Source organism: Phodopus roborovskii, unplaced genomic scaffold (assembly GCF_943737965.1).
Source record: "Phodopus roborovskii unplaced genomic scaffold, PHOROB, whole genome shotgun sequence".
NCBI lineage: Eukaryota > Metazoa > Chordata > Mammalia > Rodentia > Cricetidae > Phodopus > Phodopus roborovskii.
In genome coordinates, this window is record NW_026126525.1 from 10,133,832 (window position 1) to 10,147,351 (window position 13,520).

The window sequence follows — 13,520 nt, forward strand, 5'->3', positions numbered from 1 at the left end:
TGGTTCAACAAGGTGGGTTTGAAAAGTTCTTACTTCTTGGGAAATGGTCTGTTTCTGGTGTAGCAGAGCATCATAAATAATTGTCTTTGTCTTGGAGGCAGGGTGATTTTGGAAGGCTATATTTTCCTGGAATCCAAGTGATTGCAGGTTTAGGGTAAATTAGGGAGATCTTTTGGGATAGGACATTACAGAAAATTGACAGTAAAGTATCTCAACTACTCTTATCTTTGTGTCCTTGGCTTTGAAGAGGCTGAGGGAGCTGCTCTTGCATTGCGTTGACTTTATAAAACAGTGGAAGAGAGAGTGGGTAGTGAAAGCCTCATTAGAAAATTTATGTCCGTTTTCTGTTTTAAGATTTACCAGAATGTTAAATTTTCTATATAGCTTTGATTTTGTAGTTGGAATAAAGCTAAATCACTGTGACTTACCTATGTAATTAAAAGAAAATATTTTGCTTTAAGTTTTAATTTTCATAAAATCACACATTCAGAAATATCACTAATGCATTTCTTTTAGTTTTTCAAGACAGGTTTTCTCAGTTACAGAGCCTGTCTGAAACTCGCACTGTAGACCACGCTGGTATTGAACTCAAAGAGATACACCTGCCTCTACTTCCTGAGTGCTGGAATTAATAGCATGCACCATCACTGCCCAGCACATTAATGAGTCTCTTAATGTCCGTTTCTGATACTGGTTTTATGTTCTCTGCTTAGCTCATTTTTGAAATTTAATTAAATGGGTTTAGTGTTTGTGTTTGTGGATACGTGAGGAGGTCAGAAGATTCCTTATCTTGCTTGTTTCTGCCAAACATGCTAGGTGGGCTTTGAGCTTCTTGCCAATTTTCTGGCCTCTTTCTGTCTTATAGTAGTCCTGGGATTACATATGCAAAAGGATTTTTACATAGGCTCCATGGATGGGGATTGAATTTATTCAGGCACGTATCATAGAACTTTTACCCACTAATTCCTGTATATCTATCTCTTAGATATCTTTCAGTTTTAAAGTCTTAATTAAATTCTAGGATTCGATAAGTCCTTATGTGGGCCATTATAGCCAAATAGTAAATAGGTTGATTTGGTATTAGAAACTAAATGATACTGATTTTTGTAAACATACAGGATTATTTGATGTTTTAATTTTTTTGTTTCAGTTCATCCAGAGCAGCTTCCTCCGAGGCCATGGATTACATTAAAAGAACGAGACCAAATTCTGCCATCAGGTAGGCTTCTCCATCTTTGGCTTTTAAAATAAATACTTATTTGAGATTTGTAATTAATAGGCTTTCATTTTACCCACCCCCCCCCCCAAGGTGTAGATAGGTTTCAAAGTATTGATAGACTTTTAAAAAACATTAAGATAGTCTTATTGTATAAGTAAACATAAGTAAACATCTTGTATCTTATTACATTGGTGCACTGGGCTAGAAAACTATTCCTTGTGCTGCAGCTTTTGAAAGGCCTTATACAATTTAAGAAAAATGAGCAATAATGAACATTCTTCTGAAAATTTTTTATTTTTCTTAGGTATTTTATCTGTCTTGAAATGGATACTATTGATAATTAAAAGTTTAAGTTAGCTTAGTGGTAATGTCAGAATGAAATTTAAACCATTGTCTTTGTGCAGACCAGTAACAGTTTGATATTTTTGTAGGACTTTTTACTGTGTGTTAAAGTTTTGGAAATTCTACTTAAAATAAACTGTGAAGGTACTAGAGAGAACCTCAGTAGTGTTAGGAGCATTGCTAGTCTTGAAGAAGACCTGGGTTCTCACATCATCTATAGTTCCAGTTCTAGGGTGAAATAAATATATATATATATATATATATATATATATATATATATATATATATATATATATATATATATATGAACTCATGCATACACATAGTCTTTTTTTTTAAATTGTGAATTATAAGTGCCTTTGAAATCACATCCATTAAGTATTTTTATGATACTTAATTTCATTTCAATTCAAAGTTCAGTGTGTGTGTGTGTGTGTGTGTGTGTGTGTGTGTGTGTGTTTTCTAAGACAGACTCACTCTGATACATAGGTCTGTGGTACATAGGTCTGGCTGTCTTGGAACTTGCTATGTAGACCAGACTAATCTCACAGGAATCCACCTGCCTTTACCTCCTGAGTGCTGGGATTAAAAGTGTGCCACTACACCTAATCTGTTGGCCTTTTTAAAAAAGATTCAGAATATTTTAGTATTGTGTGGAATATGTAACTTCTTCATGGTTCTCTTTGTATTTTAATAATGCTGAGAAATAATTCTGTGCAATACAGTTTCTTTCATAGTCACTACACTGTAGAAAAGCCTTATCAGTCTGTTAGTAGACATTGTTTCAAAATTACCACAAATAATACTTGATTTAGTATGATGCATATTAAATGATCTAAGTAAAACACTTAAGTTTTCTTGAATTCCTTGGATTAGGTAGATATATTTTATAATTGGCTTTCTGTAGCGAGAGTTTTGTCTTTCCTGCTCTTAAAAGAGTATTTCTTTATGGAAGTCTCTGTTACTTCCTTGGTTAGATTTTCATCTTGTGTTAAGTGAAATTAAACCAGGTGATGAAAAACAAATACGTCATGTATTTGTATTTGAAATCCAGATTTAAGAAGAAAAAAATTCACATAGGCCATAAATGTAGAAGGGTAGGGACCTATGTGGGAAGAGGAAGGAAACTTACAGAAGAGGACACATTGCAGGGGTGGAGGGGTGATTATGAACAAAATATCTGATGCATGAATTGTGAGAATGAAACCCATTATTTTGTATGATGAACACATACTAATTAAAAATACAAAATGAGTTTTATATATTAAAAAATGAGCACAATTTTCAAGCTCTAATCCCTTCTTGAACACAATTTGGAAGAAAAGCTTCTACTGTTTATTGCACAGCTTTATTTTTATTAAGAACAGAGACAATACATAGAGGTAAATACTAACTAGTCAGTGAATTCTTGAAGTAATGTCTTCTTAGGGCTAGCTGTTTTGAAAAAGTAGTAATGATTCTTCTTAGTGTGTGGTTGGTATTGCCTGAATAGATTCTAAGTGTCAACATTGAAAACTGCCCTTTTCTTCTGTTGAATAGAGAGATGTGTATAATAATAACTCAGGGTAATTAAGAATGATTTACAATTACAGTTGCAATCATTAACTGCGGTAATCAAGACCAGTTAGTGAAAAATCTTACAGATAAAAATGGAGTGTAAGAAAGTTTTAATAGCCGTTTAATTAATTTATACTTCCATTTAAAACCTGTAAGCATGGCATTGATGCAGGGTTTAGTCCTTGTTAGACAAATTATAACTGCTAGACTTGTCTAGGAAAATCTTACTTCACAAAGTCTTGTATATGAACAAAGCCTTATGTCTTACTTCTTTTCCACTTTACAATGGTATTCCAAATCTGGAGAGGCAGAATATGGTAAACTGAGGGTGTTTCACTTGATGATGTAGTGGTTTAGGAATGGTTCTGGGTCATTTCCAAAGTAAATACAGAGGATATAAATAACTCAAACCAGTATATACAAAGTGGCCATGAACCAGTTAATTTACTGCCTTTCCTATTACTGAAACCGTATCCTACTTCAAAAATGTTACTTCATCTTGAATTGCTTACAGATTAATTTTGTTGTTCTCAACCATGTAGATTTGGTATAAGCATGTGGTATCCCTTTTGAAAGTATGTATTAGTAAAAAGAGTTCTATCCTTGATATCCGTTTTTGTTGTTGATGATGTTTTTGTTTCTTTTTTTATTTATTTGCCTCTACAAAGAGATTCTAATGGGTACCCAATATGGAAAATTATTGAGGAAAATTATTTTAATATGCATGTTAAGTTAATTCAGGATTTTGTTAAATTTTAGTTCCTGTTTCTCAGATATTTAGTGGCCGGAAATTAGGATTTCCAAGCATTCAGGTGATTATCGATACTGCTGGGCCTTTGAGCATATTTTGGAGTAGTGAGGGCATCTAAATTATTATTTTGCTTATAGTGGTTTTTATAAGTAAGTCAGAATCTTACAAAATTTTATTTCAGAAATGAATATTAGATTGGCAAAAAGACATTTCTTATGACTAAATTTTGTTAGTTCACCCAATTTTGGGTCAGATTAGTGGAAGTAATAATAGAGCCTCAGAATATTAATTATCAGTATTTTGATAAGAAGTAATGAAATTTAGAACCCTTTAAATATAATGAAACTAAAGTTTGCTTTTTTATTTAAACGAAACACTTCTCTCAGTAAATTATAATTTTGAATTTATTAAGTTTTCTTCAAAATTTTGAATCTGGATAGTTAAATCCAGACTATTAAGTAAGCATTGGTTTAATGTACTTCAGTGAAATCATCAGGTAACACTTTAAGTGAAATTGTCTTTAACTTAAAAGGTTAATGTAAAAGTCATAGATCTTACCTCTGTGAATAATCCTGCATTCAAAGTGAAACAAAGAAAAATACATTATCAGAACTTACATTGGGCAATTTGCCTTAATGATATGTGAACGGTATTTGTGTGCTTATGCATGTATATTCTTGATATTTATTAACAAATAGTTGCCTAATTTCCTCCCTGTTGTCTATTTTTTTTTCCTGCTTCTTAGCATCATTCACGGTTATGTGTTACAATGTGTTATGTGATAAATACGCTACTCGGCAGCTATATGGCTATTGCCCGTCCTGGGCATTAAACTGGGAATACAGGAAAAAGGGAATTATGGAAGAAATTGTTAACTGGGACGCAGATATCATTAGTCTTCAGGTAACACTATAGAAATTAAATTGTGTTTAACTTAAAGGTGAACTAAAAATAATAAAAGATACTTTTTCTGGGAGCTAGCCTGTGTTCAAAGCAAAACTCAAAACAAATAATTCCTTTCTTTAGAAAAAAAATTAAGGATAATTTTAATACAAATTTAAAAGAGATGTCCACAGTGTAACTAACTATATTGCTGACCAAGGACACAGATGCACTTATTATTTTCTGAAATTAATCTTGCCTGTCACCCCTCTTAACAAGCCGCCTATGAACAATTAATCACAATTTCTGATAGAGAAAATTGCAAAAAGATTACTACTCTTTCAGGAATATAAGTTTTACTTAGAGTTGAATTCAGAAGAAAGTTTTCCCAAAGATGTTCCTTAAAGTTAAATATTTAAATGTTTAAAAAACTGAACAGTGAATCATATTTTAATGTACTTTTTATTATTATTATTATTATTTTTTATTTTACATGTTGATCCCAGTTCGCTCTCCCATCCTCCCTCCCTCTTACCCTCTTTCCCCCCTCACATGCACCCTGGCCACCCTTCCCTCCCATCCCCCCTCCCCAATTCCACATGTAGGGCAATGCCATTCGGTGGGGTCATGTACTTTATATATAAACTATTATTAAAATTTAGACTTGCCTAATTTTGTTTCTTTTTTTTTTGTCCAGTAGATTTATATAGCTCTATATTAGTAAAATTTTTATATCTGTTTGATTTCTTCAAAAATCATTTAAAAATCCCTTTCAATTCCTTTAAAGACTTGTTAAGGGCTCAGATCTCTTGGTATGTGGACCACTTTGAAGAAGGACTCAGTTATACAAATTACATAGCCTTGAATTGGAGAGGAAGGCTTTAAACTCTATTATTTAATAACACTGTATTTATTGAATTTAACTGAAGAAGAAATATACCTTAGAAATTTAAATTCCTTTTCAACCAATTTTTTAACTAGTAATTAGCTCAAAATATTTAGCTAGTAATTAGCTCAAAATTTATTAACTTCAAAGCATAATAAATGTTCTGAAAATTTTAAACTGACAAATAATTATATTTATTAAATATGGTATTTTAATATATCTGTACAGTATGGAATGGCTAAGTCAAGCTTGTTCATTGCCACCACCTCAAATAGTTGCCATTCATTAAAGATGCTTTACACATTTTCACTATATCCTGGGAAGACAGCTGATGACTTCCTATTTGTTTGTTTGTTTGTTTGTTTTTAGCTACATAGTAGGTCCTAGTCATGGATACATAGTGAGATCTTTTCTCAAAAACAAACAAGGAAACAATTTTTGAAAATGGAAACAATTTTTGGAAATGAAATAGTTTGGTAGTTTTATTTCTTTGTTTTGTGTCTTAAATTACTTGAAACACAACAAATAAAAAAATCTTTAAGGATTAAATGTTCTTATAAACAGTAAGAACAACCAGAATAGGGGGAAAAGGAAGCAAATGAAGTTAGGCTATGATTCACTGCCTAGCTTTTGCTTTAGTATTCATAGTAGTAACATGCTCATACCTTTGTAAGTGTAATATAGTTTGAAAGATAAATCAGAGTCTATGAAAACATTTCTAAAAGCCATAGTATATTACAAAGTATTCTGGGAAAGTTCAAAAATTGAAAGTATGACCAGGATAAAATGCACTCCTACACATCAAATTACTAGTATGTTAAAGCCACTGGAGTATTTTATTGTATATTTCTTTTTTTGTTCTTTTCATTTAGTTGACATTCATACATTTTTAATAAAATGAGATTCTACTTACTGTTGACATGCTTTGTTTATTCACTTAATGCATGTTATTGATCAAATTCTTACGATCAAATTTTTAAGTAGGTGCCTATGATTACAATTTTCCTATTGTAGGACAGTTAGCCACAGGTTTTTGCTATAAAATTACACTGTTAAAAGCACTTTTATATGTCAGTGTCATCACCTCCATGTTTGATTATTTCATTTGTAATGGTTTGTTTTAATGTTCTGTAGATCAAAGAATAAAGTCTCTAATTTAATAGTTAAATCAGAAGAACATTTTATAATTGCTATTTCTAAAATTTTCTGGAATTTGAGATTTTTGTTGTTGATTCTTTCATACTCCAGCTATTATTTCTTTATGGCACAGTTTAAGAGAATAAGAAATTTAATCTCTACTTTTTGGTGATAGATTTAATATTTACTACCATATAACCTATCATATGAGCTTTGTTTAATTACTAGTCTTGAGGAAGTGAAATATATTGGAGTCAAGTCTAATTTGGGAGTCAGTAGAGCTGAAATATAATCCTACTCCTTTTGTTAATTAGTACTTCGAATTTGAGAAAGTCATGCTGTCTTTCTTGTGTCTTCATGTTTAAAATCCTGCTAGTGACACAATAAGAGAGATGCATGATAAATTACATATATGATGTGGTTTTTAATCACCCCTTACTCGTGCAGAGTATGTTTGGTCTTAATAACACTGTCATGTATATAATAATTTTTCTTTCATCTTAGGAAGTGGAAACAGAGCAATACTTTACTCTATTTCTGCCAGCATTGAAGGATCGTGGATATGATGGGTTTTTTTCTCCAAAGTCACGTGCCAAAATCATGTCTGAGCAGGAAAGAAAACATGTGGATGGTTGTGCAATATTCTTCAAAACAGAAAAGTAAGTCAGGAAAACAGAGATATGAACTTAATGACTTTGAACTTTCTCACATTTACAGTAGTCTTTAGTATGACTCTAAAAGGTAAAGCAAGAAATTACAAGTGTTATAGATACTAAGGCGTTTCCTTAGGAAATATACTGAAAATGAAGACATTTATTATATTCTTCATATTAGATATGAAGATACACTTTGAAATATTTTCATAAAGTAAAATATTAGTTATATGTAAAGTGGAATTCTAGTAACAGTAATGTAGATTTCTTTTTGAGATTTTATTCATATATGAACCTTTTTATCATTTTCTACTAATATTTTATACATCTATTTAGTAATGTATTTACTAAATGCTTACTGAACTTTTGATGCTAAGCATGGATAATTACTAATCTCACTAGAATTTCAAATATAGTAGGAAAAGATAGGAATGTAGACAATCAAATATACTATGATTTTATGTATATAAGGAAGTTGTAGTTATATGGATGAGGAGAGGACTTAGGAAAATGAGGACTTAACATATTAACACCAGTTAGTAGAAATGAAAGTGTGTCAACATATTAATACCAGTTAGTAGAAAGAAATGTGTGGAAGGGAGATAGATTGAATTACATAGTTAATACTTGATACATTGACAATTATCTACATATAAGATAGCGCAGTATATGTGTTTATGCCTGTTTCCTAGTATTTGTCTACTTAATCCCCATTATAACAAAATCAGGCATCATATATTGTATGTGAATAAAATCAGTGAACTTGACAGATACTTGGCACACATCTCATTTGTATGTATCTAATTTCTTGTCTTTTCCATGAATTTTTAATAAACATTATCTCATTTTAGATAAGCATATAGAACTATATTTAATGCCAGAATATAGGCAGTTCCTTATTATTGTTTTGTGTTGCTTATATGTGTATAATCTGAAAAAGGCCTGACCATTTGGTATAGGATAATCAGTTAGGGGGCTCACCCTTGGGGAACAGTGTTTCTCCTGCTCTTAGTGTCTATCTCTTAGTTGACTGTAGTTATTTGGGGTGGGTGAGGATTCAGGGACCTACTTTTCTTCTTCCTTCATGGAAGAGGTGGTAATAGTGCAAAGATTAGGAAATCATAACTTTACTATTTAATTTGGCTATATAATCATGAGTAGTTTATCCTTTCAGGTCTAGTTCTTCACTTGTTTATTTTATAAGAAATGACATTTTTATGTTGTTTACAAAGTAAAAGTTGTAGTGATATATTGTTTGTAATTTAACAAACAAAGCTTATCTGAAGAACAGAATGCAGAGCTAAGTCACTAGTTAACAACACACATAGTTAAAAGCTAAGCTACTAGTTAGCCATAGATAACAGTCAGTGGTGGCCACACCTTTAACACTGGCATTTGGGAAACAAAGGCAGATGGATCTCTGTGAGTTCAAGACCACCTTGGGCTACATGAGACTGAATCATTCTAAAAGAGAAACAGAGCTCACATCTTTAATCCAAGTGCTAGAGAGGAATATAAGGTGGGAGGAGACAAGAGAGATGCACTCTAGTAGTCTTAAGAATTTGTGGAGACAGGTTCACGATTTTGGTCTGAGGTAGAGATAGGAGTAGTGGCTGGCTGTTTTGCTTTTCTGGTCTTCAGATTGAACCCCATTATCTGTCTTCAGGCTTTATTGCCAGTGCTACAAAAAGTAATAGTTGTAGAAGAATATTTTGACTCCATATGCATTTTCAGTGTAGACTGTAATTTTTTTATTATTATTACTACCACCTGTCCATTTTGTGTCATTCAGATCTCCCACCTTAAACAACAGTTAGGTAGAGTGAAGCTTGGTACGATCAGTGCCTCTTCAAACACTAGAAACCATACTTCATTAGAGAAGTCAATTTATTATAAAGTTGCTTCTCTTTGTATTGATTATTTAATTACATGCATTCCAGATTTTTAATTTTTTAAATTTAAATTTGAAACAAGCTTGTTTTAAATGTCAATCCCAGTTCCCGCACCCTCCTGTCCTCCCCTGTTCCCCCCCCAACAACCCCCATCTCATTCCCTTCCTGCTCCCCAGGGAGCAGACTTCCATGGGTATTTTTCAAAGTCTGTCATATCATTTGGAGCAGGACCTAGGCCCTCCCCAACGTGTCTAGGCTGAGAGAATATTCCTCCATGGGGAATGGGTTCCCAAAGTCCATTCCTATACTTGAGATAAATACTGATCCACTACCAGAGGCCCCATAGACTGCCCAGTCCTCCTAACTAATACCCATATTCAGGGGGTCTGGGTCAGTCCTATGCTGGTTTCTCAGCTATCAGACTGGGGTCTGTGAACTCCCCCTTGTTCAGGTCATCTGTCTCTGTGGGTTTCTCCAGCCTGGTCTTGACTCCTTTGCTCATCACTTCTCCCTCTCTGCAGCTGGATTCCAGGAGTTTGGCTCAGTGTTTAGCTGTGGGTATCTGCTTCTGCTTCCATCAGCTACTGGATGAAGGCTTTAGGATGGCATATAAGGAAGTCATCAATCTCATTATCAGGGAAGGGCATTGAAGGTAGCCTTTATTGCTTAGATTGTTAGATGGAGTCATCCTTGTAGATCTCTGGACATTTCCCTAGTGCCAGATTTCTCTTTAAATCTATAATGGCTCCCTTTTTTATGGTGTCTCTTTTCTTATTCTCCTCTGTTCTTTCCCTGACTCAATCTTCCTGCTCCCTCGTGCCCACCTTTGCCTTCTTCTTTTTCCTAACTCCCTTTCCCCTTCACTGGGGGACCATGTATGTCTCTCTTATGGTCCTCCTTGTTTCCTAACTTTTCTGGTGGTGTCAATTGTGGCTGGTAATCCTTTGCTCTATGTTTAAAATCCATATATGAGGGAGTATATACCGTGTTTGCCTTTTTGTGACTGGGTTGCCTCAGTCAAGATGATTTCTTCTAGTTCCATCCATTTGCCTGCAAATTTCAAGATTCCATTGTTTTTTTTCCTGCTGAGTAGTACTCCATTGTGTAAATGTCCCACATTAGCTCTATCCATTCTTCAGTCGAGGGGCATCTAGGTTGGATCTGGGTTCTGGCTATTACAAATAATGCTGATCTGAACATAGTTGAACAGATGTCCTTGTTGTATGAATATGCTTCTTTGGGGTATATGCCTAAGAGTGGAATTACTGGATCTTGAGGTGGACTGATTTCCAAAGTGGCTGTATGAGTTTGCACTCCCACCAACAGTGGAGGAATGTACCCCTTTTTCCACATCCTCTCTGTAGACACTAATTTTTATCAAAATACTTAACCCATATGAAAAAAGTATGCAGTATTTTTGGTAAGAGGTAGGACACAGATTATAGACATGTATAGAATTAGAATACAGTGAAATATTCTAGTGATCTCTTTTTAAGGTGGAAGGTGGTTGCTGACTATTGAGCCATACTGTTATCCTTCCTAGTTTTAATTTGTCAAGGCTCATTTGGTCCTTAAGATTTGGCAGTACCTTTTAGGCCTCATCATAAACATCATTTGTTTTTAATAATTAAAGATACCACAAAATCTTGTTTGATCAAATGCCAAAAATGAGTTTTGCTTTTTTATGCAGATGTGACCTACAGTAGGCAAACATGTTAGAAAATATAAACATGCATTTTATACATGGGCTCTGTGTGTGTGTGTGTGTGTGTGTGTGTGTGTGTGTGTGTGTGTGTAACATTAAAGACAGATTTGATGTGGGATAATGCTCTTGTTCACTGTAAAAATTTGTCATTTATATTGATTTAAGAAAAAGCTAATTGGCCAGTATCCAGGCAGGAAGTATAAGTGGGTCTACCACCCTAGGAGAATTCTGGGAAGAAGAAAGAAGAAACGATCGAGCTTGGCATGGAGTGGTTAATTTTTATTTATTTATTTACTTAATAGCTTGTGTTGCAAAATATCCAGTAAATTACCTCAAGTAAAATCCTGGAAGATTGAGGTTTGGGCGTTTGCTGGTTTGTTCGTTGACTTTAAGTTGAAATAACAATGTTAATTCTGTATCATCAGGAATAACTTCAGCATTTTCAGTGTGTATGAAAGCTCTCTGCATTTTGAGGGTTGATAACTATATTGAAATAGTCTGTAAAGTCCATTAGTACCATAAGGGTTTTTACTGGACAGTGTAGGAGAGGAAGAGAGTAGTGGAGGAAAGCGAGGAAGGAAGGCATAGGTGGGAAAACAGCTTGGTGCTATTAGACATTTTACGGTTACCACGTATTTTTAAAGAACAGTGCTTCTAGGAAATTTTTCTATGAAGACTGGTAATAAATGTCAAATTAAATTCAGAGGCAGTTTTTCCAAATGAGGTAACCTCTAGATTTTACCTAGGAAAGACCAGGTACTTTTTGTATTATTAAATATAGTTTTGGGGTTTTTTTTGTGGGGGAAGGCATTCAGAAGTTGTAGTATCACTCCAAACTTTACACATTTTATAAGTATTCTCTTTGTCCTTTAGGTTATTGATTACTTTGATTGTATTTATTAGTCTTGATTTTAATTTTTTGAAATGAGGTCTTGATCTCTGTCTTCCAGTGCTAGTTTGCCATCAATTAAATGTGGGGCTGAGAGACAACTCTTAGAGTGTCTCTTTCTGCTGTTGCAAAGGACCTGGTTTGTTTCCCAGATCCCGTATTAGGCAGCTCACATCTACTAGTTCCAGAGGATTGATGCCCTCTGACCTCTACAGACACTGCATATATGGCACACAAAAATTCACATAGGCACACACACATGCTACACATAAAAACAATACACATTTAAAATAGTGTAAAGTTGGGATGTAAAATGGCTTTATGCCAAAGTTCTACTTTTCAAATTTGAGTTAATGAAAACTGTTCATCTACTATCCAAGGTTTATTATGGGTCTTAAATTGACAAAGGGTGTAGAAGGGCCTTCAAGAGTTTTCAGCACCCAAAAGGCAGAGGCTGGTAAATTTCTGTTAGTTCAAGACCAACTTGGTCTACATAGTAAGTTCCAAGCAAGGCTACAAAGAGAGACCCTATCTCAAAAACACAAACAAAATAACATTAAGAGCTATACAAATACAGAATGGTATTTGCCTATTTTTCTTTCATATTTATTTCTAGTCTAGTTTACATTTACAAAGTTAGTTTTCTTACATGCTAATGATTGATGAGACTCAAGGTTATCTTTTATATATTTCATGCTGAGTATACATGAAGAGATTTACAGTGAAATGATACAGAAAGGTAAGAGTTAACTGTTGATAATTGTGAATTGCTCCTCCTCCCATTTTCACATTTCTTTATGTGCATGGGGTTGGCTGATATCAGCACCAGTGACCTGTGTGTAGAAGTCAGGGGCAGCAGCAGGAGGAGTGCATTCTCTCCTTCCTCCGCGGTGTGAATTATCAATCGGGCCTTTCCCACACAGACCCATCTCTCTGGTTCATACTATCTACTCGATGGTGGTCTGTGTTCATTTTACTTACAAATTTGGGGAAGAGTGCTATTTAAGTCTTAGTTGCTCACAGTTGGTGTTCATTGTTGTCTCTATAGCTTTAATGTAACCACATAGCAGCTAGCACATTACTTTTAGACTGCACAGTTAAGAAAGTGGTACTTGTTTGAATACTTGTTTTGAAAATGTTCTGTATATGAGACTTTCATCATAGTCTTTCTCAAATATATAAGGTTTTTAAATGTTTTATTATAGTTTTGCTTCTTAGTCATATCATTATTGATTATGCATGTCCTTTTTTGTACCCATTTGAGCTCTTGCTTAAAATTTTCAACAAGGGATCAAACAGAAAAATTCTTCTGACATCAAGAAGCTTATAAAGCAGAGTACACCAACCAGAATATAAATACCAAGTGAATTTCAAATACTGGGGGAAAAAATGGCAGACTTAAGACTTTATACATTACCAAAGAATGTTAGCTTGATTTAGTAACTGGAAAATAGCTATAAACCAATGCATGTTCGTTAAAAAGAAATTCAATAGAATAGAGGAGGAATGCTATATTTCAAAATGTTTCCTGCATTTCATTCTGTATAAAAGAAAGTAAAAACCACAGGGATCATATTTGTTATATGGTAGCTGGGGAAGAAAATAAG

General features: G+C 33.8%; 1 protein-coding gene across 5 annotated transcripts in view; it reads left to right on the forward strand.

Annotated features, from left to right (window-relative positions):
- The window catches only part of Cnot6l (CCR4-NOT transcription complex subunit 6 like), an 83,641-nt gene that overhangs the window by 52,401 nt on the left and 17,720 nt on the right, over nucleotides 1–13,520 (forward strand). For all 5 annotated transcript variants that reach the window (XM_051198305.1, XM_051198302.1, XM_051198303.1 and 2 more), the window contains 3 exons: nucleotides 1,151–1,219; nucleotides 4,615–4,772; nucleotides 7,279–7,433. In XM_051198305.1, the coding sequence (XP_051054262.1) occupies nucleotides 1,151–1,219; nucleotides 4,615–4,772; nucleotides 7,279–7,433 (382 nt within the window). The remainder of the gene's footprint in view (nucleotides 1–1,150; nucleotides 1,220–4,614; nucleotides 4,773–7,278; nucleotides 7,434–13,520) is intronic.